This window comes from Salmo trutta, chromosome 5 (genome assembly GCF_901001165.1).
Source record: "Salmo trutta chromosome 5, fSalTru1.1, whole genome shotgun sequence".
NCBI classification, from domain to species: Eukaryota; Metazoa; Chordata; class Actinopteri; order Salmoniformes; family Salmonidae; genus Salmo; species Salmo trutta.
In genome coordinates this window covers 54,741,012-54,764,559 of record NC_042961.1, presented here as the reverse complement: position 1 = coordinate 54,764,559, position 23,548 = coordinate 54,741,012, and the positions used below count along the sequence as shown (strand labels likewise).

At 37.6% G+C, this 23,548-nt stretch overlaps 2 protein-coding genes across 9 annotated transcripts in view; one reads left to right on the top strand and one right to left on the bottom strand.

Moving 5' to 3' along the window:
• LOC115194550 (butyrophilin subfamily 1 member A1) overlaps positions 1 to 16,004 on the top strand; it is a 56,227-nt gene extending 40,223 nt beyond the window's left edge. Inside the window, exons 1-9 of one of the 8 annotated variants that reach the window (XM_029754315.1) lie at positions 5,692 to 5,788; positions 6,892 to 6,972; positions 7,218 to 7,373; positions 8,179 to 8,226; positions 10,365 to 10,382; positions 12,590 to 12,640; positions 12,875 to 12,907; positions 13,706 to 13,723; positions 14,868 to 16,004. In XM_029754315.1, coding sequence (XP_029610175.1) covers positions 6,903 to 6,972; positions 7,218 to 7,373; positions 8,179 to 8,226; positions 10,365 to 10,382; positions 12,590 to 12,640; positions 12,875 to 12,907; positions 13,706 to 13,723; positions 14,868 to 15,424 — 951 coding nt within the window. In that variant the 5' untranslated portion in view covers positions 5,692 to 5,788; positions 6,892 to 6,902 and the 3' untranslated portion in view covers positions 15,425 to 16,004. Of the gene's footprint in view, positions 1 to 5,691; positions 5,789 to 6,891; positions 6,973 to 7,217; positions 7,374 to 8,178; positions 8,227 to 10,364; positions 10,383 to 12,589; positions 12,641 to 12,874; positions 12,908 to 13,705; positions 13,724 to 14,867 lie in introns of those variants that run through there. The other 7 variants (XM_029754317.1, XM_029754319.1, XM_029754320.1 and 4 more) reach the window with 7 other exon arrangements.
• A 5,468-nt stretch (positions 16,005 to 21,472) lies between these two features.
• On the bottom strand, positions 21,473 to 22,028 carry LOC115194979 (butyrophilin subfamily 3 member A2-like). The gene is made up of 2 exons (XM_029754882.1): positions 21,944 to 22,028; positions 21,473 to 21,798 (listed from the first exon to the last, which is right to left on the bottom strand). Exons 1-2 carry the CDS (start codon positions 22,026 to 22,028, stop codon positions 21,473 to 21,475), a joined length of 411 nt encoding a protein of 136 aa, XP_029610742.1.
• Between the last annotated feature and the right edge of the window lie 1,520 nt (positions 22,029 to 23,548).

The following is a 23,548-nucleotide window of genomic DNA, read 5'->3' as shown; positions in this document are numbered from 1 at the left end:
CAGTGGCACGCTTCAACACAGACATAATTTACACACAAAGCATGTCTTTAGTGAATCTGACAGCTTAGAGGCAGTAGGGATGACCAGGGATGTTCTCTTGATAAGTGTGTCAATTAGACCATTTTCCTGTCCTGCTAAGCATTCAAAATGTAACGAGTTCTTTTGGGTGCCAGGTAAAATGTATGGAGTAAAAAGTACATCATTTTCTTAAGAATGTAGTGAAGTAAAAGTTGTCAAAAATAACAATACTAAAGTAAAGTACAGATACCCCCCAAAACTACTTAAGTAGTACTTTCAAGTATTTTTACACCACTGGGTACTTTATAAGTAAGAGAGAGGAGGTCAAAGGGCTAACCAGTTGGCTGCATTAATTACCCTTGTGTAATGTATAACCTAGCCTGTAGTCTGTCGTCCCAGACATTACATACTATACTCATATTCTAGAATGAACGGTCAAGGGGCTCCCTCTGGAGGCTGATTCAGTCTAAAGACTAAGTCACACATTAACCCTGATATTTGGCATTACAGTCAAGTAGTTCAGTGTAAATAAACTCACTGAGGTTGATTCTTGTTGACATGTGTTTTATATTAGATTCTAGTCTCATTAGGTAGCACCAGGGTTGTGGTTTCAAGTCCTCATTCAAACACAAAAGTGTACAAAAGATGATCAGACAAGATTACAGCAAATGACTGTTAATCATCATGTTACTCATTCTGTTAATGAGTATCTTCTGAGTCTGAGTAATATTCCTTGTTTCTAAACAAGAATAGGACGCTCGTATCAGGACAGCTGAGTTACATCCTTATGCAAAATTAAACCAAATACTCATTTCAAATCTCATGTCTATTCTACATCAATAAAATAAGTGTTTTTCAGCATGTGATCTTATGAGGTGGTGTTGAAGAGAAGGGCCCGTGACAGGGTGATATAATAGACAGCCGAGTGGTAAATTGCATTTTGTTTTAAAGAAAGGACTAATATTTCTGCTAATGCGCTTCACAACCAAAATAAGACACTAATATTTCTGTAAACTCTACAAAGTTGTGTTCTCTGAGTGTCACTGAGTAGGCTGATACCCCATGTCATGGGTGCACAATCTCTAGCTTAGGCTGTACAGTCCAAGATGTATGTTGAATAAGCACAATAGGCTTCATAGTGAGATGATTTCCCACAGTCAATGTCCTGCAATAAGAGCTAAGACTTTAATATTTGTGTAAACTCCACAAAGTTGTGTTCTGTGAGTGTCACTGAGTAGGCTAATACCAGGTGCTTAATGTGTAAATCGGGAGGTCCCGGAACACATAGTGAACGCGAGAGGGTGGGGGGTTATCCGGGCCGGAACACATTGAGAAAAAAAGTGTCAAACACAACATAGCAGCCAAGTAGCCTACTATCTATTGTGGTGAAACAGACAGCACTCTCGCTAATTAATTTCAAGCTTTTTAGACGTCACTGCAGTATGCCCACATACTTGAGTATAGTTGCGGGGTCTACATATGTCCGAATTTCCTATAGCCTAATTTTCTAGACATCAATGTACAGCAACATTTTTAGACGACACTGCAGAACACCCACCATATGCACACATACTCATCATCAATGTAGCAGTAGAACAAATATCACAATATCGGTATAGAACTTCAAATAAAATAGGCCTCCTGCCTATGTGATAATATGAAGCACATATTCAGATTACTAACTTGTTCTGTGCTGTTTTTTTTTTTAGGTTTTTTAAATTTATTGAATATTCAAAACATACAATATACTTGCAGTGAAGCCGCTCAACAACTACATCATACCAGTCATCCAACAGATTCCCATTCAGAGCGACACACAGAAGCATCCAGGGTCAATGCCCTGCTCAATGGCACGTTGACCGATCTACCACCAGGCCAAAAAACGTCTACCCGAACCCTCCAAGATCCCCCTACAGTTCCCCAATAGCTGTCCCTCAACCATTCGAGACAAGAATAGACTGACCAGAAATCATAGAGTCTTGGGTCAGTTCCAATGAGCAGGTCATACTCAGATCTGAAGGGTAAACCTAACTTACAGGTGGATCTGGCTTGTGAGTCATAGGAGTTGGAAATCATCAAACCAGTGTGGTGATTGTTTACCACATGATCCTGGTGCCATAAGGTACAATACACTGAATCTACAACCGATGAAATGTGAAACCGTAAATCACCTGTAAATTAATATGTAACCTGACATTCTCAACCAAAGAGAGAAAAAGAGAGTTACTACTTGTTCAATGAGTTACTACTTGTTTGCAGTAGTGTAACCTCTTTTTTTATCAAATGAGAGATGAATCAAAGGTAGAAGTACAGGATAATGTAAATGTAAAACATTTAAATAAAGGAATAAGACATTACTGTAACTTGTAAATGAAGATACAGAATGTACAGTATCTTCTATATCTTACAACTTGGTGAAGAAAATATGTAATATACATCATCAGAGCCAATGACAATACTGTATCTCCTATCCCTTCATATCACTTTTATTTGTTGAGGCTGAATGAAACAATGTGAACAATAAACTTGCTACTCAGAGCTCTATGTTCATGTCATCTGACCAGAGCACCGGTTCCAATCCAAGTACCAATGTCGTTTAGCAAGTTTCAGGTGTTTACATGTGATGGATGACATGAAAGTAGAGCACTTTGGCCACGCCCACGAGTGGTAGGTTTGGCATCAAAATAAGGATGCATAAGCAGCAAATAACCACATACCTACTGTAAAATATGGTGGTGGATCGTTGATGTTATGGGGCTATTTTGCATCTGCTGGTCCAGGGGCCCTTGTTAAGGTCAACGGCATCATGATCTTTACCCAGTACCAGGACATTTTAGGCAAAAAAATGGCTGCCTCTGCCAGAAGGCTGAAAGTTGGACTTAAGTGGATCTTTCAGCAAGATATTAACCCCAAGGACACATCAACATGTTTAATTGACCACAAAATCTACATTTTGTGCTGTTCTCTTTGCAAGGTGACTATTGTAGCTGGAAACGGCAGATTATTTATGAAATATCTAGGCGTACAGAGGCCCATTATCAACAACCGTCACTCCTGTGTTCCAATGTCACGTTGTGTTAGCTAATCCAAGTTTATAATTTTAAAAGGCTAATTGATCATTAGAAAACCATTTTGCAATTATGTTAGCACAGCTGAAAACTGTTGTGCTAATTAAAGAAGCAATAAAACTGGCCTTCTTTAGACTAGTTGAGTATCTGGAGCATCAGCATTTGTGGGTTTGATTACAGGCTCAAAATGTCCAGAAACAAAAACTTTCTTCTGAAACTGGTCAGTCTATTCTTGTTTTGAGAAATTAAGGCTATTCCATGCAAGAGATGGCCAAGAAACTGAGGATCTTGTATGACGCTGTGTACTACTTCCTTCACAGAACAGTGCAAACTGGCTCTAACCAGAATAGAAAGAGGAGTGGGAGGCCTGGTGCACAACTGACCAAGAGGACAAGTACATTAGAGTGTCTAGTTTGAGAAACAGATGCCTCACAAGTCCTCAACTGGCAGCTTCATTAAATGGTACCCGCAAAACACCAGTCTCAACGTCAACAGCGAAGAGGCCAGCATCCCGAAGTTGCCGCTTCACTGTTGACGTTGAGACTGGTATTTTTATTAACATGAAATCTTATTAAAATCTGTTCATATACACCCTCAAGAAGAATATGATTTTTTTTTGGGGGGGGGGGGGCATTTTCTGAGAAGCAAGCACGTAAACATGATCATTTACACGTTTTCAGACATCCATCGAATGTTTGGGAATGATGTAGAGGAATGCATTTTTTAAAATTATATAGAAATATAGAGTGGGAAACCGTCATGCGTTTGGACAGTTAATAGACACTGCAGTAAAGGAAACCTAAGAAAAACATCAATCTTGTCCAGGACCGGAGTTTACACAGACCAGTGTGCCATGGTCCTACTGTAGCTATGATTGGCTATATGCAACTATGCCATTTGCCACAGGAGATGATTGTGGACTACAGGAAAAAGAGGACCGATGCACGCCCACATTCTCATCGACAGGACTGTAGTGGAGCAGGTTGAGAGGTTCAAGTTCCTAGGTGTCCACATCACCAACAAACTATTTTACATTTCAGTCATTTTTGCAGACGCTCTTATCCAGAGCGACTTACTGAATGCATACATTTCATAAATTTTTTCTCCATGCTGGTCCCCCGTGGGAATCAAACCCACAACCCTGGTGTTGCAAACACCATGCTCTACCAACTGAGTCACATGGGATCATCAACTATCATGGTCCAAACACACCAAGACAGTCAGGAAGAGGGCATGGCAAAGCCTCAGGAGACTGAAAAGATTTGGCACGGGCCCTCAGATCCTCAAAATGTTCTACAGCTGAACCATCCAGAGAACAGAGATTCATCCAGTGGTGTAAAGTACTTTAGTAAAAATACTTTTAAGTATTCGTTTTTTAAGTTATCTAGCTTTAACTTTTACTCCACTACATTCCTAAAGAAAACTTTTTACTCCATACATTTTCCCTGACACCCAAAGGCACTCATTACACTTTGAATGTTTAGCAGCACAGGAAAATGGTCTAATTCACACACTTATCATCTCTGGTGGTCCCTACTGCCTCTGATCTGGCAGACTCACTAAACAGAAATAATTTGTTTGTAAATTATGTCTGAGTGTTGAACTGTGCCCCTGGCTATCCGTAAATAAAGAAATCAAGGAAATCGTGTCTTTTGGTTTGCTTATTATAAGACATTTATAATTTTACTTTTGATACTTAAGTACATTTAAAACCAAATGCTTTTAGACTTTTACTCAAGTAGTATTTTACTAGGTGACTTTTACTTTTACTTGAGTAATTTTCTTTTAAGGTATCTTTACTTTTACTCAAGTATGAACATTGGGTACTTTTTCCACCACTGGGTTCATCTAACCTACTAAAGTATCCAGATAATGGCTACTGGAGCATGTTATCATCATGGAGAACTGAAAACTGTTGATGAGCTTCCTATTGAACTGAAACCTGAGAAGCTGGGAGTGTTAGTGGACTAGTAGGGAGGACAGATACCATTTTTCAACGTGGAGAAGAGGTGCCACATCCACTCCTTTCTGGAACATGGACTAAGATAGTCTATCCCTTCTTTGGCCCTAATGAAATTTGTAAAGAGTAACTTAAACTCTCAATATTGCATAAATGTATTTTGGGAAACCTCATCCAAAGATGAAAATGTAAATTATAATGTATGGTCATCCATTAAAGCTACACATCTTTAATTTGTAAATATAAATCAAATAAAAGACAGTTCTACTCAGATTTGCTGTATTTAAAAAAAATGTTTTTACAAAATATAAGTATTGAGTGTGACTGTATTCTTTGTAGTTTTGTAATATAGGTTAAAAGTGGCATAGTTCAGCAAAAATCCAAGTGGAAGTTGTATCTCTTTAGTGGAAGCTTGAAGGCATATTTTTTTGCTATAATAATGCACTTTTTCAGTATAACTTTTCAATATCTCCGATTTTTATTGAATTAAATGATTAGTTAAATGTGAAGAGGGCCATTCGTTAAACATGTAATTACATTTGTATGGCCTGACCTGTTTCAATTTTTACTGCTGGAGAAACCTCTAGAGAGAGCCTCTGAACCTTTGTTCCTCAAAGTCTACAGTAGGTGTGGTTAAACACTACTCTCATTGTTATAGGAAGCTCTGGGGAGAAAATAACGTTTATTTCATATCTGAAACGTACACTCTGTTATAGCTCCGTACTCTGTTATCTGTATTCAGGTAAGAGGTTCTAGTGAATTAATTCATTTCTAAAAGCTTATCTTTATCTATTGCGAAATAATTGGATATGTAACGTACATTTAATAATACTTTCAAATGTATTGATGGTTTAATTGTATATTACTCTGGTTCATAATGAACCACAATAAGTGAGCGGAAGAGGGTGACGTGGGGAGTTCTGAGGTACCGGAACGCATGAAAAAAAAACGTTATAATAAATAATTTCATGCATATCGTCGCTTTTTCGTAGTGGCATAGAGCTGTAGCGTAGAGGAACTTACAGAAGTTGCACACACTGGGAACATGTTTAGTAACCTAAGGTCCGGGAAAATGTTGGCCTTTTAAAAACGCATTTAATGCAATTCTACGTCATTTTACATGACTGGAGACTGTCCTAATCTTTTTTAATACCGCAGAAATAATCAAAATGTCAGGCTACTTTGACACTGACAAACTGTTCCCCCAGAACCCTTCGCGCAGCTTTGATTCTACACGTAAATAAATCATGAAGTGCAATGCTGGAGAGATGAGAGTTACAGGCTCATGTCTGTCAGAGCAACGACGGAGAGAGGTCAAAGAAAGTGAAGAAAGTGAATCTCATGTGACAGATACTGGCGCGCTTCTCGGTCACGCGTTGGTCTTAAGCATATATGGTTACAATGTTGCGCAAACCATAAACCCGGGTCGGCCCAAACCAAATCAGCTCATAGAATATTAGACCCGGGCTGAAAATCTACTTTTTCACATTACATTTTTTTGTGGAGAAAGGAAAAATTAACTAAGAGGCAACTCGAATGAACTTCTACGCTTTTATTATGATTTTTACATTGCAAAAAGTGAAAATACTGTTTCATCCCACAATATGTACCGGTTCCGGCCAAATAGGTTTCGGGAACAAAACAGTCCAAAACGGAGAGGTGTCGGATCCTCAAATTAAGCATTGAAGTACTGGCACAAAAGTATATCTAAGTAAACTTGTTGACAAAGATTTTGTTGAAAGAGTATTTGCAAAATAAAGGAATGCTAATCATGCTTATTATCTTACATTATCTTAATAATATTGATGCATGCAGAGATTACAGGTCATGGTTTTATGTTCCCAGGCAGGTGCATCATGGGACCTTTGATCCAGCAAGTCTGTTTGGTAACATTTCTTATCTTTTTTCCCTGTTCATCTGCTCCAGGTAATAAGCTAATAGTAACGTCTTGGGAAGGACTATGAGGGCAGACTAAATCATTCACCCTGGTACCACATGCCCACATGTTGGTTGTCATTGTCCATTTGAACCATAAAGCTACATCAAAAAACATCATAACAGTTCCCCCTCCACTTATTTTGATCAACAGCTGAGGGATGATATATTTTCTAACAAAGAGGACACATATTTAAATGTTGAGTTCAAGACCTAATTCTGATTAACCATTGCAGTTGCAGATGGAACAGAGACTGAGAGGCAATCAACTTCTGAGTCAACCAGTACACTGTATGGTTTGGATTCCAAAGTGTGGTTTGCTGTATTTGTTACATTTGGGATCATTATTTTCCTGGGAGTGGTTTTCTTGGTATGGTATAAGTGCTGTAGAGGTAAAGCGTCATTAATTATACTTTATTACTTTTTAAAACAATAGAATTCTAACTTAAATCAGGCATTTCCACCACTTTACTTTTTAACATAATATTCATTTTCTCCAGCATCTCTAGACTATGAGGTTATGAAGTAGTGGAAATCCCATTTAAACCCTCCATAAATTATTTGATCTTACTCTCTTACTGTTATCAATGCAATGTTATTAATGAGGAAATGCTCATACAGGTTTTTTCTCAGAATAATGCAAAAACAAAACAGAATAGTAACTAATAATAACTTTCAATAAGCCAGGAATAAACAGTTTACAATTAGTGTATGTACAAATGTGAATACATGTGTATGCCAACATTTGAGAACAGTTGCTAAAAGAGCTGTATCATTAGATTTAAAAAAAATTGTTCCAAGATTTGAATAGCAAAGAAATAGACTAAGATGTCATACCCTCTAACTTTTTTGTCTAAGTTGTTGGAAAGTGGTCAAAGTAGCTGATTTGTGTCAAAAGTCAAAATGTCACATTGGGGCCTTTAGAATGTTGAAGAAAAGCCATGAAAGTGGATGGAGGACAAAAAGAAGGACACACAGCTTAAAGTGGAATTGGCAGATTTTTTAACTACTTTGTAGATATGAAACAAGCAGACAATTATAATATTAGTAAATAATATCAAATTCCCAGTTTATCTTTAAAAAATATATTTTATAAGAGTTTTTAAAATGAGGTTATCTTTTACTCAAAATTCCATGATGTACAGTAAGGAATTGTTGGCAGAATACACTTAAATTACATGTTTTGTCATTTAACAGATGCAAGTCGAAATCTGCTGGGAGTATTTCATGTCGTTGGAAGACAGGGTGAGTGACCCATTTTGAATGTATGGCTAAAATGTTATGTTGTTCTGTAGCCTTTCCTGCAGTCAAATTACCAAATCGCGCTCTACTGGCCTCATGGGAGGAATGTTATTCATATTTTTTATAATTTCATAATGAATAAACATTCATAACAAAAACAGAAATCTGGTGTTTCTATGTCAAAGGGTTTTGTTATATTTCAGTCTTCTGTGATGTATATAAAGTGTCACACTGGAATGCAAACTCAAAATTGAATACATTTAAGCTCTATATCTGCCATGATACAGGTCTTCTTTTTTAAAAGCCCACAACCAATTATATGAGGTGTATACTTTTCATTCAAATTAGATCTGTTTAAGACTACCAAGAAACACTCTGCGTGACCCTGATATAGCCCAATGTAGTAAAAGGTTATTCATGCAGACTGGAATGCTCTTTAGTTATTTAGAATTGACTATTCAACAAAAATGTGATGTAAGAAGATGTACTGTATATGTTTACCTTCAAATAAAAAAATATGTTTTTGTGGTTTGGTTATAAAGCACCAGTCAAAAGTTTGGACACACCAACTCATTCAAGGGTTTTTCTTTGTTTACTATTTTCTACATTGTAGAATAATAGTGAAGATGTCAACACAATAAATAACACATTTGGAATCATGTAGTAACCAAAAAAAGTGTTAAACAAATCAAAATACATTTTATTTTTGAGATTCTTCAAAGTAGCCACCCTTTGCTTTGATAACAGCTTTGCACACTCTTGGCATTCTCTCAACTAGCGTCATGAGATAGTCACCTGGAATGCATTTCAATCAACAGGTGTGCCTTGTTAAAAGTTAATTTGTAGAATTTTTGTCCTTCTTAATGCGTTTGAGCCAATCAGTTGAGTTGTGACATGAAGGTCAGTCAATCCGAAAAATTTCAAAGACGTTGAAAGTTTCTTCAAGTGCAGTTGCAAAAACCATCAGGCGCTAAGATAAAACTGTCTCTCATGAGGACCGCCACAGGAAAGGAAGACCCAGCGTTACCTCTGCTGCAGAGGATAACTCAGTTAACTACAACTGCCACGCAGCCCAAATAAATGCCTCCAGAGTTCAAGTAACAGACACATCAAAACATCACCTGTTCAGGGAGACTGTGTGAATCAGGGCTTCGTGGTCGAATTGCTGCAATGAAACCACTACTAAAGGATACCGATAAGAAGAAGAGACTTGCTTGGGCCAAGAAACACGAGCAATGGACATTGATTTTTGGCTCCAACCGGCATGTCTTTCTTTGTGAGATGCAGAGTAGGTGAACGGATGATCTCCGCATGGAGGAGGAGGCGTAATGGTGTGGAGGTGCTTTGCTGGTGACACTGTCAGTGATTCATTTAGAATTCAAGAAACACTTAACCAGCATGGCTACCACAGCATTCTGCAGCGATTCGCCATCCCATCTGTTTTGCACTTTCTGGGACTATCATTTGTTTTTCATCTGGACAATGACCCAAAACACACCTCCAGGCTGTGTAAGGACTATTTGACCAAGGGGAGTGTTGGAGTGCTGTATCAGATGACCTGGCCTCCACAATCACCTGACCTCAAACCGATTGAGATGGTTAGGAATGAGTTGGACCGCAGAGTAAAGAAAAAGTAGCCAACTGTAAAGAAGGTAAAGGGATGTTCAATAGTGAACATCATAGGAAATCCCAGGACATAGTGTCAATAACACTGTAATAAGCTCACATAGTTTCTGTCACAAACTCTAAACTCTACACAGTTGTCACTGACTAGTTGGATATTAATTTCCTTGTGAGCAAACAATGTCTGTACTTACAGCATTCATATACATTCATTTATAGTGTTGTTGTTTTGGCCGAGCTTTTTTTAATTGTTGACATTTGTCAATACAACTCATGAATGCAACTGTTAATTTCAAATTGTTTTGTGTTGTACTTGTAGCCCTGGTTGTCCTGAAAGGAAAATGATAAAACACTTCATTGTGAGACTAAATATAAGGGTTGGACATTAAGATAAATGAAAGTCAGATAATGGAAAAGCCGATTTTTGCTGGGGCCTTGGGACTGATAGGGTTAACAAATCACAGTACTATAATAAGACTGAAACATGTAAAACAGGTCTGTTTCCTTTTCTTTTCTAGAGGAACGCTCACATGAAGGTAATCAGCTTTAATCATATTCTTTCTATATCTAAATATAGAACCCTAGTGTGAAAAAGTATTTCTCTATTTTACAAATTATTTACACTGAGTATTATCAGATCTTCAACCAAAATTATCTTGTGCACAATAGAAATAAATGGTAAATTATGTATTTTGTCATTTTGGAGTCACTTTTATTACAAATAAGAATCAAATATGCATTGAAACATTTCTACATTAATGTGGATGCTACCATGATTAGGGAAAATCCTGAATGAATCTTGAATAATGTTGAATGAGAAAGGATGAGTTGGACTACAGAGTGAAGAAAAAGTAACCAAGAAGTGCTCAGAATATGTAGGAACTCCTTCAACACTGTTGGAATAGTATTCCAGGTGAAGCTGGTTGAGAGAATGCCAAAAGTGTGCAATGCTGTCATCAAGGCAAAGGGTGGCTACTCAAAAAAATAAAGGGAACACTAAAATAACACATCCTAGATCTGAATGAAAGAAATAATCTTATTAAATACTTTTTTCTTTACATAGTTGAATGTGCTGACAACAAAATCACACAAAAATAATCAATGGAAATCCAATTTATCAACCCATGGAGGTCTGTATTTGGAGTCACACTCAAAATTAAAGTGGAAAACCACACTACAGGCTGATCCGACTTTGATGTAATGTCCTTAAAACAAGTCAAAATGAGGCTCAGTAGTGTGTGTGGCCTCCACGTGCCTGTATGACCTCCCTACAACGCCTGGGCATGCTCCTGATGAGGTGGCGGATGGTCTGTTGAGGGATCTCCTCCCAGACCTGGACTAAAGCATCCGCCAACTCCTGGACAGTCTGTGGTGCAACGTGGCGTTGGTGGATGGAGCGAGACATGATGTCCCAGACGTGCTCAATTGGATTCAGGTCTGGGGAACGGGCGGGCCAGTCCATAGCATCAATGCCTTCCTCTTGCAGGAACTGCTGACACACTCCAGCCACATCAGGTCTAGCATTGTCTTGCATTAGGAGGAACCCACGGCCAACCGCACCAGCATATGGTCTCACAAGGGGTCTGAGGATCTCATCTCGGTACCTAATGGCAGTCAGGCTACCTCTGGCGAGCACATGGAGGGCTGTGCGGCCCCCCAAAGAAATGCCACCCCACACCATGACTGACCCACCACCAAACCGGTCATGCTGGAGGATGTTGCAGGCAGCAGAACGTTCTCCACGGCGTCTGCAGACTCTGTCACGTCTGTCACGTGCTCAGTGTGAACCTGCTTTCATCTGTGAAGAGCACAGGGCGCCAGTGGCGAATTTGCCAATCTTGGTGTTCTCTGGCAAATGCCAAACGTCCTGCACGGTGTTGGGCTGTAAGCACAACCCCCACCTGTGGACGTCGGGCCCTCATACCACCCTCATGGAGTCTGTTTCTGACCGTTTGAGCAGACACATGCACTTTTGTGGCCTGCTGGAGGTCATTTTGCAGGGCTCTGGCAGTGCTCCTCCTGCTCCTCCTTGCACAAAGGCGGAGGTAGCGGTCCTGCTGCTGGGTTGTTGCCCTCCTATGGCCTCCTCCACGTCTCCTGATGTACTGGCCTGTCTCCTGGTAGCGCCTCCATGCTCTGGACACTACGCTGACAGACACAGCAAACCTTCTTGCCACAGCTCGCATTGATGTGCCATCCTGGATGAGCTGCACTACCTGAGCCACTTGTGTGGGTTGTAGACTCCGTCTCATGCTACCACTAGAGTGAAAGCACCGCCAGCATTCAAAAGTGACCAAAACATCAGCCAGGAAGCATAGGAACTGAGAAGTGGTCTGTGGTCACCACCTGCAGAACCACTCCTTTATTGGGGGTGTCTTGCTTATTGCCTATAATTTCCACCTGTTGTCTATTCCATTTGCACAACAGCATGTGGAATGTATTGTCAATCAGTGTTGCTTCCTAAGTGGACAGTTTGATTTCACAGAAGTGTGATTGACTTGGAGTTACATTGTGTTGTTTAAGTGTTCCCTTTATTTTTTTGAGCAGTATATTTTGATTTGTTTAACACTTTTTTGGTTACTACATGATTCCATATGTGTTATTTCATAGTTTAGATGTCTTCACTAATACAATGTAGAAAATAGTACAAATTTTAAAAAAACTTGAAAGAGTAGGTGTATTCAAACTTTTAACTGGGACTGTAAATGTTCAGTTTAGTCACATTGATATACTGCCATTACAGACACAAATATCTCTCCCCATCCCAAGACGCCTAAGACAGTTTCAGAGAAAGGTGAGGTTAAATGAAGGTTACTTAACCATGCAGATATCTATAGGAAATAATAATTTTGTCACAGGACACTTCAATTCAGAACATCTTGGAAAAGCAACAGTCAACCAGAAATGAATCTGTTTCAAGTACAGTTTACAAAATAAATAACAGTACTATAATAAGAGTGAATTGTGAGATGTATTACTTTTCTCATATTATTTATATTGTGTTCTAATTGTATTGTATTTTTTACAGAAACTAATATGAATTTGGACCTCCCTCATAACGGTAATGTGCTAATCAGTATTAACCATTGTTTTTACGATACATAAATTAACTTAACCCAATGAGTCCCAGAATATCATTGCCGCATTTTGGACTTCTAACCACTTTTAAACTCCTTGTTTATTTCTTCCACATCCCTAAATACCACCCATTAGTCTGTGATTAACGGGGGCTGAGCTAGAGCGGTGTTTAAGAGACAAGGGCAGGTCCCGAAGAGGCTTGGGGGGTTGAAAAGCTGATACTCTCACAAACATGCACATGTTAAATGTTTTGCTCTATGACACTCACAAGCTACACAAGAGTTGTTAGAAGGTAAAGGGTTGTTCTATAGTGAACATCATAGGAAATCCCAGGACATAGTGTCTATAACACTGTAATAAGCTCACATAGTTTCTGTCACAAACTCTAAACTCTACACAGTTGTCACTGGCTAGTTGGATATTCATTTCCTTGTGAGCAAACTATTTCTGTACTTACAGCGTTCATATACATTCATTTGATCAGGTTGTTGCTTTGGCTGACCTTTTTCTATTATTGACATTTGTCAATACAACTCACGAGTGCAACTGTTTATGTCAAACTGTTTTGTGATCTACTTGTAGTCCTGGTTGTCCTGAAAAGAAAATGGTAAAACACTTAATCGTGAGACTAAATATAAGGGTTGGACATTAAGATAAATGAAAGTCAGATAAAGGAAAAGTTGATTTTTGCTGGGGCCTTGGGACTGATAGGGTTAACAAATCACAGTACTATAATAAGACTGAAACATGTAAAACAGGTCTGTTTCCTTTTCTTTTCTAGAGGCACGCTCACATGAAGGTAATCAGCTTTAATCATATTCTTTCTATATCTAAATATACAACCCTGCTGTGAAAAAGTATTTCCCCCATTCTGATTTTCTCTATTTTTGCTAATTATTTACACAAAATATTATCAGATCTTCAACCAAAATTATGTTGTGCCCAATAGAAATGAATGGTAAATTATGTATTTTGTCATTTTGGAGTCACTTTTATTACAAATAAGAATCAAATATGAATAAAAACATTTCTACATTAATGTGGATGCAACCATGATTAGGCAAAATCCTGAATGAATCGTGAATATTTTTGAGTGAGAAAGTTACAGAGGGTCAAAGATCATACCTCCAAGACATGCTAACCTCCCCTGTTATTGGTAATGATGAGAGAGAGGTTAGCATGTGGAAAGACATTGTATTAGTTTATTAGTCCCATGTTGAGACAGCTTACTAGCAATCTGTATCTCATCTAACTTGCTCTTTAGGAGTGAAAGTTTTAAGAGTGCAGTTTTTATTTTTTATTTCAAATCATCACTGTATGTCTGGTAAATGTGTTTATTTCATGAAAATAACATTGTGTGTATATATATATATATATATAAAACATTTATTTTCCTGACACTCGTTTTGCCAATGAAATGCTCAGTCTGATGATGATACAAATGTAAATATATTTACATACACAGCGTTGATTGGTGGATAGGATCATCTAGACTCAGAGCCTACCTCGCTAGCCCCTTCAAAGTAGGAGGATACATTATGCAAATAATAGATGATAATAACAATCAGATCAGATTGTGATGTTTTGCTGTGGGACAAAAACTCCATCCTACCCGAACTGGCTGAAATTCCAGGCTCTTACACTAAAAGGGCATTCTCAGAATTTCCACAGTTTCAGAGTGTTATTTTGACTTCATAGTGTGGAAATATCATGAACCAAACAGGAAATCAAGTTTTTGACTGCACTGCCCCTTCAATGTATACTGTTTGATTAAGAAAACACTGGATAAAGGCCTTCTATATTGCTAGTAAGACATAATCAGGGCCTTATTAGCTATTTATATACACACTTATGAATCACAAATCAGTGGCTAGGTAATATGTGTACCTTAAGTCTTATTAACAACTATGACATAATTGGTTCTCTTTTTTTGTTATTATCAGTGGATGTTATTCTAGATGGAAAAACAGCTCACTCTCAGCTGAAGATATCACACAATGGGAAAGTTGTGGAGTGGGTGATGCAAAAAGGAGAACCACAGACAGAGATTGACAAGAATGACATTGACAAGCATTTTGATGAAGCCCCATACGTGTTGGGCAGTATGGGCCGTGCTATGAGGGCCTACTGGGAGGTGTCTGTCAAGGAGAAAATGGACTGGGTACTTGGTGTTACCAGGGCAACAGCTAACAGGAAAGGACAGTTGGTTCTCAGCCCAGCCAATGGCTTCTGGGTAATCGGGATCTCCGACAGCAAAGACTTTACAGCATTCATGGATGATGATGATGTCCATAAAGAAATAACTCTACACCGAGTGGGTATCTATGTGGATTATCAGGAAAAGAAGGTGACTTTCTTCAATGCAGAAGACAGCTCACTCATCTACTCATTTACCAACGGACCAAGTTATGAGGATGATGTCCGCCCACTTTTCTCACCCTGGAACAATGATATAGATCCAATCAGAATTTTGTCAATTGAAGCTAAAAAATCTAAATAATCTAAAGCATAAACTATCACCTCCACATCTGTCAATAGGCTAGTTTATTGTGATGGAATGCTAAACATGAGTGGTCCTAACTACACCAATGATGGTCAATCACTAATGATTGTCACTTCAGTAATATTTACACATTTGCTTGGAGTTGTTTAAATTGTATGATACATTTTGCTTATTATACAAATGTGTTTCTTTCTCACGTTGACTTTATATTTGTTGTCTTTGACTTGAATACAATTTAACAGCTATGTTAGTTGTTTTTCTCAAACCACAAGGATATTATAAGCTAAATCATGCATAGTGAACAGGTAATGTTATTTCTCCCTTTATGCACATTTACTGTACTCTGTATTGATTTGTGAAAAATGTAATATTGCTTTTAAGACTTGGATGTGTATCAGTTTATGCCTTGTGATCATGAGGATCAATCAGTTTATGCTGCTCTTACATAACAATGTATAGATTAGGAAGGTTTGTAATCAGCCATTGGTAAGCACAACTCTGCATCAGAGGCCTTCGTCTTTACAATGTCAAGACTGCTATTCTGGGACCTCATTAATAAAAGGTTTGCAACAACAGATTTGATTGTAAATTGTGCATATAACAAAATCTACAGGAACAATGGTATTTCTAAATCTTGAACCTGACATGCAAATATGGAATTTACATAAATTCTGCATAACATTTTCTGATTAATAAACAAAAAAAGCTTATTATAAGCTTATTATTATAAGGACATTTGTCTCATAATTTAATAAATGCTCTTACAGAGAAATGTAAAAATGAATAATATTTTGCAAATGAGGCCTCTGGGCCTTTAAACAAATATCCACTAACATACAAGTACTTTGATCAGTTCATGACCAGTTTTAAAATGCCTTTTATTATTGTAACAAAAGTTTACACGTTTACATATTTTGCCGCATTGAGTACAGCGAGTGAAAAGCTTTTTTTAAACACATAATTACAGTGAGTGAGTCAATTATTCTATATTGTCATACAATTCTAAAAACAACTAAGACTTTATATTTAAATAGATTAACACTGAGTGCACAAAACATTAAGAACTACTCTTTCCTGAACAGGTGAAAGCTATGACGACTTATTGATGTCACTTGTTAAATCCACTTCAATCAGTGTAGATGAAGGGGAGGAGACAGGTTAAAGAAGGATTTTTAAGCCTTGAGACAATTGATTGTGTATGTGTGTCGTTCAGAGGGTGAATGGGCAAGACAAAATATTTAAGTGCCTTTGAATGGGGGAATGGTAGCTGGTGTCAGGTGCACCCGTGTATGTCAAGAATTGCAGTACTGCTGTGTTTTCAATGCTCAACAGTTTCCCTTGTGTATCAAGAATGGTCCACCACGCAAAAGACATCCAGACAACTTGACACAACTATGGGAAGCATGTAGACACCTTGTAGAATGAAATGAGGCTGTTCTGAGGGCAAAGTTAGGAAGGTGTTCTTAATATTTTGTACACTCAGCGTATATTCTACACTACAAAACTAACATGTGTAAAAGCTACATTTTAGGATTTACATGTTCAGCTTTAAATTTAAGTGTCTATAATAAGCTTTGGGTTCTAAATACCTTTTTTTCAATGACTTTGTCATCTTCCATTATTTACACTAACAGCTCTCGGAGGTTGAGGGTTTGTCTCTTTGTACCACAGGTGAGAGTTTCTTAGAAAACATGCCATAGAAGGAGTGGATGTGGCACCTGTTCTCCAAGTTGAAAAATGTTATCTGTCCCCCCTCATAGTCCACTAAAACTCCCAGCTTCTCAGGTTTCAGTTCAATGGGAAGGAAAGTAGAAGACTGCTCAACTGTTTTCAGTTCTCCATCTTTGTAACATATGCTCCAGAATCCAGTGTCTGGATGCATTTGGATGTTGTCTCTCCCCTCAGTTTCCTGAGCGATCCCAACACTCCACTGAGTCTTCTTCCCCAGGTCAACCTCCCAGTAATGTGTACCTTTTTCATACCCTTCCATTCCCAAGACACATTGATTATATTTAAACGTATGTTTAGTTCCTTTGCATTTTTCTATTAACTTCAGTGGCCTCTTTGCGTACTTCTTCAACCTTCAGAGTACCGTCTTTGTTTTTTCCCTTTTGATTTTTCTGGTTAAAGATTCCAATTTTCTTGTCATTGTCTTTTCCTGAAACATTTAACATACTATTTTCTGTAGGTTTTCCTGCAAATGGCCCTGGGTCTTCTTTGTTTTTTTTTCACACTTCATGCTGCCACTTCCTTTGCATTTTTCTTTGAAATTCTCACAATCCTTTTTTCTTTGAATTCTCCAAATTTGAGACATCTGTTATCATCAGATAAAGAGAGTTTGACGTGCAGTGTCAGGGTCGAAAGTCACATCCACTGAAAAAAAATGTCAATGTAATTTTTGTTTCAATGTTAAAAAGAATTCTGATATTTTAACACAAAATATGAATCCAATAACATTGGCATATTTCAACATGTTATGTTTGTTCTATAATGAATTAGCATGACCATTGAAAAAACAATACAATTTAATTGAATTTGTGGTAGGCAATGTGATAACATTAATGTTAAAAATAAAACATAAAATTAAAGATTAAATTCAATGACGATGTTTGATTTTATATTATTTGTGGTAGGAAATGTGATCATATGTTAAAAGTGAAACATAAAATGATATGTGTGTGTATGTGTGCGCATGCGCGCATGCGTGTGTATTCTATTAGCGCCAAACTTCATGACACATAGGAAATATAAAAGGGTTCATAACAATCAAGATCCGAACTATGTAATGGAAGAAGAAAAGTAATTATAGTGTATATATATATATATATATATATATATATATATATATATATATATATATATATATATATATATATATATATATACACACAAAAGTATTGGGAAAGTGACACATTTTTTGTATTAGCTCTGTAATCCAACACTTTGGATTTGAAATGATACAATAACTATGAGGTTATGAGAGTCATTTTGGAGACACTTTTATTGTAAATGTTTCGAAATACATGGTTTTGGTTGTGTTTCACATAATTTTGTGCTCAACAGAAATTAATGGCAAATAATGTATTGTGTCATTTTGGAGTCACTTATATAAATATACAATTAGAAGTGTATAAAAGCACATTTTATTCTTATTTGTAATAAAAGTGTCTCAAAATGACACAATACATTATTTACCATTAACTTTTATTGGGCACAAAATAATCTGAAACACAACCAAAACTAAGTGAAAATGTATCCAACAAGTTTTTAGAGTCACAAGCTTGATGCGTTCTAGGAATATGGGACATAATACTAAACTTTTGAATACTTTATTCATAAGAATCTTTATAGGTGTCAATAATGTTGACCCCTACCTTTTTGACAAAAAATAAATATATAACTTGTTCATCAAAATCTATTTCCCAGAGCAATTGTATCTGTATAAAATAATATCATTTCAGGATGTTTTTGAACATACAATATAGCTCAGTATTTATTGAATACAGTTAATATTGCTCATCTTTATCAAGGGTGTCAATAATTGCAGTCCCCGCTAAGAAGTCATCTTTTCTGCTTATGTAACGCCCTGGTCATAGAGAGGGGTTTTTGTTCTTTATTTTGGTTAGGCCAGGGTGTTACATTGGGTAGGCGTTCTATGTGCATTTTTCTATGTTGGTTTGTTTCATTGATTTTGGCCGTGTGGCTTCCAATCAGGCACAGCTGTAGAGTGTTGTTGCTGATTGGGAGTCACACATAAGGAGCATGTTTTTCCTTTGGGTTTTGTGGGTAATTGTTTCTGTTAGTGTTTTGCACCTGACAGGACTGTTTGGCTGTCGGTTTTCTTGTTTTGTTTGTATAGTGTTCTTTCTTTATTAAATATTCAATGATGAACACTAACTACGCTGCACCTTGGTCTACTCTCTCTCATGACAGCCGTTACAGCTTATGCATTCTCATTTCACCACCAAACCCACCGCTGGTGCACGTGGCCAAAGAGCTCTATTTTCATGTCATTCATAAAATGTAAAAAACTGCAGTTTGCTAAATGGCATTGGCACTTTGGTAAACTACATTGGCATTTGGACTGGAACCGATGCTTTGGTCAGATGCCATGAAAATAGAGCTATTTGGCCACACACACCTGTGGTGGGTTTGGTGTCGAAATGAGAATACATGAGCAGAAAATAACCCCATAACTACTGTAAAATATGGTGGATCTTTGATGTTATGGGGTTATTTTGTTCCACTGGTCCTGAGGCCCTTGTTAAGGTGTAACGGCATCATGAAATGTACCCAGTACCATGACATTTTAGCCAAAAACCTGGTTGCCTCTGCTAGGAGGCTGACACTTGGCTGCAAGTGGACCTTTCAGCAAGACAATGACCCTAAGCACGCGTCACAATCCACAAATGGTTAATTGGTCACAAAATCAACATTTTGCATTGACAATCTCAGTCTCCGGACTTGAAACCCATTGAAAACCTATGGTTTGAATTGAAGATGGAGTCCAGATGAACAATATCAAAGATCCGAAAGGTTTCTGCATGGAGAGCCCTTACAATGTGTTTTCCAACTTAAAAAACATTTTAGAAAAAGGCTCAGTCGTAATCCTCACAAGGTATTGAAATGTATTGAAAGCAGGTGTGTCAATAATTTTGACCTCTATCTTGACCTCTATTTTTCACAAAAACAATAGTACTTGTTCAGCAAAATCTATTTCTCTGAGCAATTGTATTACTATTAAATAATATAATTTCCCAATTTCTTTGAGCATGCAATCTTATTCTGTATTTTAATTATTTATTTTATACAGTCATTGTTGCTCATCTTTATCAAGGGTGTCAATAATTCCGTACCACACTGTATATATGAAAACAAAACTGCATGGATTATATATTTAGATGACAAATCACTTGAAGTTTGTGCAGCATTAATATGAAAGAAGCCGATAGTTACCAGAGTCTGGGATTGTTTCAGTAATTCCTGTAAAAACACAATACATGTTGCTGTATCAAACTCACTTTTAATACTTGTTAAAGAAATAATGGTCCTGTCACGTCCTGACCATAGAAGCTTTTATTTTCTATGGTAGAGTAGGTCAGGGCGTGACAGGGTTTTGTCTAGTTTAGATTTTCTATGTTATGTTCTAGTTTCTGTTTTTCTATGTTGTTGTTTTTGGGATGATCTCCAATTAGAGGCAGCTGGTCATCGTTGTCTCTAATTGGAGATCATACTTAAGTAGTTGTTTTTCCCACCTGGGTTTTGTGGGAGATTGTTTTGAGTAGTGTATGATGCACCTCTTCGTCACGGTTTGTTGTTTTGTTTATTAGTTTATTTTTATGTCTTGCATAGTTTCACAGTGATAATAAAATGTGGAACGATACACATGCTGCGCTTTGGTCAGCTTCTTCATTAAACAACCGTGACAGGTCCATCAACTGTAAAAAACATAATATGTACCCATTAACTTATCCTTATCAGGGAGTTCCTCTGTCTTTTTGATGAGCTCTGTAATATACAGTAGAGGAAATTTAGCCCAAACCACTACCTCTTCCCCTACTGTATTTATTTATTTATTTTGCTCCTTTGCACCCCATTATTTCCATTTCTACTTTGCACTTTCTTCCACTGCAAATCTACCATTCCAGTGTTTTACTTGCTATATTGTATTTACTTCGCCACCATGGCCTTTTTTTGCCTTTACCTCCCTTATCTCACCTCATTTGCTCACATTGTATATAGACTTATTTTTCTACTGTATTATTGACTGTATGTTTGTTTTACTCCATGTGTAACTCTGTTGTTGTATGTGTCGAACTGCTTTGCTTTATCTTGGCCAGGTCGCAATTGTAAATGAGAACTTGTTCTCAACTTGCCTACCTGGTTAAATAAAGGTTAAATATTTTTTTATTTTAAATAAATGTTTGCTGACATGGGCTAATTGAGTGACTGCTGATGCACAACCAAATTTTGAAAATGCACCTCCTTGTGTATTATTATAACTGTAAACAGTAAGTTGAGACCCCAACTGACTTATATTTATTTTTATAATTGGTCCACGGGCCTAAAGTTCCTAAACTCACCAGTCATCTGCAGTGTAGACTCCATCTTGGTTCCCTGGTACTGTGACATCACCACACAGGTGACCCCCTCCAGTTGGTCCATCCCTATTCTCATGTGACTGGTGATGGAGTACAGGTCACCCCCCTCCTTCTGTTTGGGTCTCTCTGTCTCTGCTGAGCTGATCTCCTTCCCACTGCTGTCCGTCCACAACATGTGAGACTCTGGGTACCAGTTCTCTGAGCTACAGCTGAGCTGGATGAACACTCTGTTGTGCTTCCACATGGAGATCCTGAGGACACTGCCCTGCTCTGTAAAGAAACAGATGAAAGAATAGTTTTACCCTATTGTAAAATCTAAAATACTCTACATTCTGTTGATCTGCTTTGATGATTCTGCACTAGACATGAAAGGATTAAATTGATCCTCTTACTGAATGAGTTCTTATTTACTTACGTTTAACCTGTAGCACAACAGGCAGTTCCTGAATCCAGTCCATGTAGCTGGCTTGGCATTTGTAGCTTCCCCTTTCAGAAGCCATGACATTGTTCAGCAGCAGTGACTCCTTAGTGAACACTCTAGTAATTCACTCTAATTCTCCTTCCACCACCTGATTTCCATGTTAACAGCGCTGGTTTGAGGGGACAGGTGACAGGGAAGGATGACGTCATAACCAGCAGAGGTAACTACAGGGTCAGGAGGGACAACAAGCTGCATATCTGAGTGGAGAGAGGAGAAAGTGTTATCAGTCTGAAGGACACAAAGATAAGAGCGGCTCATATCGGGCAATAACTTTTCAAGACATTTACACAAAGTTTCCTTTTAACATAAGTGACCATCATACTAATGTACACAGTATACCACTAATACCAAAGAAATAGACATCTAGATTTTTTATCAATAGGCTAACTTATTAGTAAGACCTGCTGAATACAACATGACAATAATGTTCAAGAGCATCAAATTGGTGATGCATTTACATAAGTTGTTACTTAAAACCTCTTACATCTAGATGTTCCGCTAGCGGAACGCCTCGCCAATATCCAATGATAGAGCGTGGCGCGAATTACAAACACCTCAAAAATCTCAAAACTTAAATTTTTCAAACATATGACTATTTTACACCATTTTAAAGACAAGACTCTCCTTTATCTAACCACATTGTCCTATTTCAAAAGGCTTTACAGCGAAAGCAAAACATTAGATTATGTCAGGAGAGTACACAGCCAGAAATAATCACACACCCATTTTTCAAGCTAGCATATAATGTCACAAAAACCAAAACCACAGCTAAATGCAGCACTAACCTTTGATGATCTTCATCAGATGACACTCCTAGGACATTATGTTATACAATACATGCATGTTTTGTTCAATCAAGTTCATATTTATATCAAAAACAGCTTTTTACATTAGTATGTGACGTTCAGAACTAGCATACCCACCGAAAACTTCCGGTGAATTTACTAAATTACTCACGATAAACGTTCACAAAAAACAAAACAATTATTTTAAGAATTATAGATACAGAACTCCTTTATGCAATCGCGGTGTCCGATTTTAAAATAGCTTTCGGTGAAAGCCCATTTTGCAATATTCTGAGTAGATAGCCCGGCCATCATGGCTAGCTATTTTGACACCCACCAAGTTTGGCACTCACCAAACTCAGATTTACTATTAGAAAAATTGAATTACCTTTGCTGTTCTTCGTCAGAATGCACTCCCAGGCCTTCTACTTCAACACCCAATGTTGTTTTGGTTCCAAATAATCCATAGTTATATCCAAATAGCTGCGTTTTGTTCTTGCGTTCAAGACACTATCCGAAGGGTGATGCGCCGGCTCGTATCGTGACAAAAAAATTCAAAATATTCCATTACCGTACTTCGAAGCATGTCAAATGCTGTTTAAAATCAATTTTTATGCGATTTTTCTCGTAAAATAGCGATAATATTCCAACCGGGAAACCTTGTTTTCGTTCAAACACTGAAAATAGAAAATGGAGTCTTCACATGCACGCGCACACCCCGTGTCATTGTTCTCAGAACGACCACTTTCCAAAA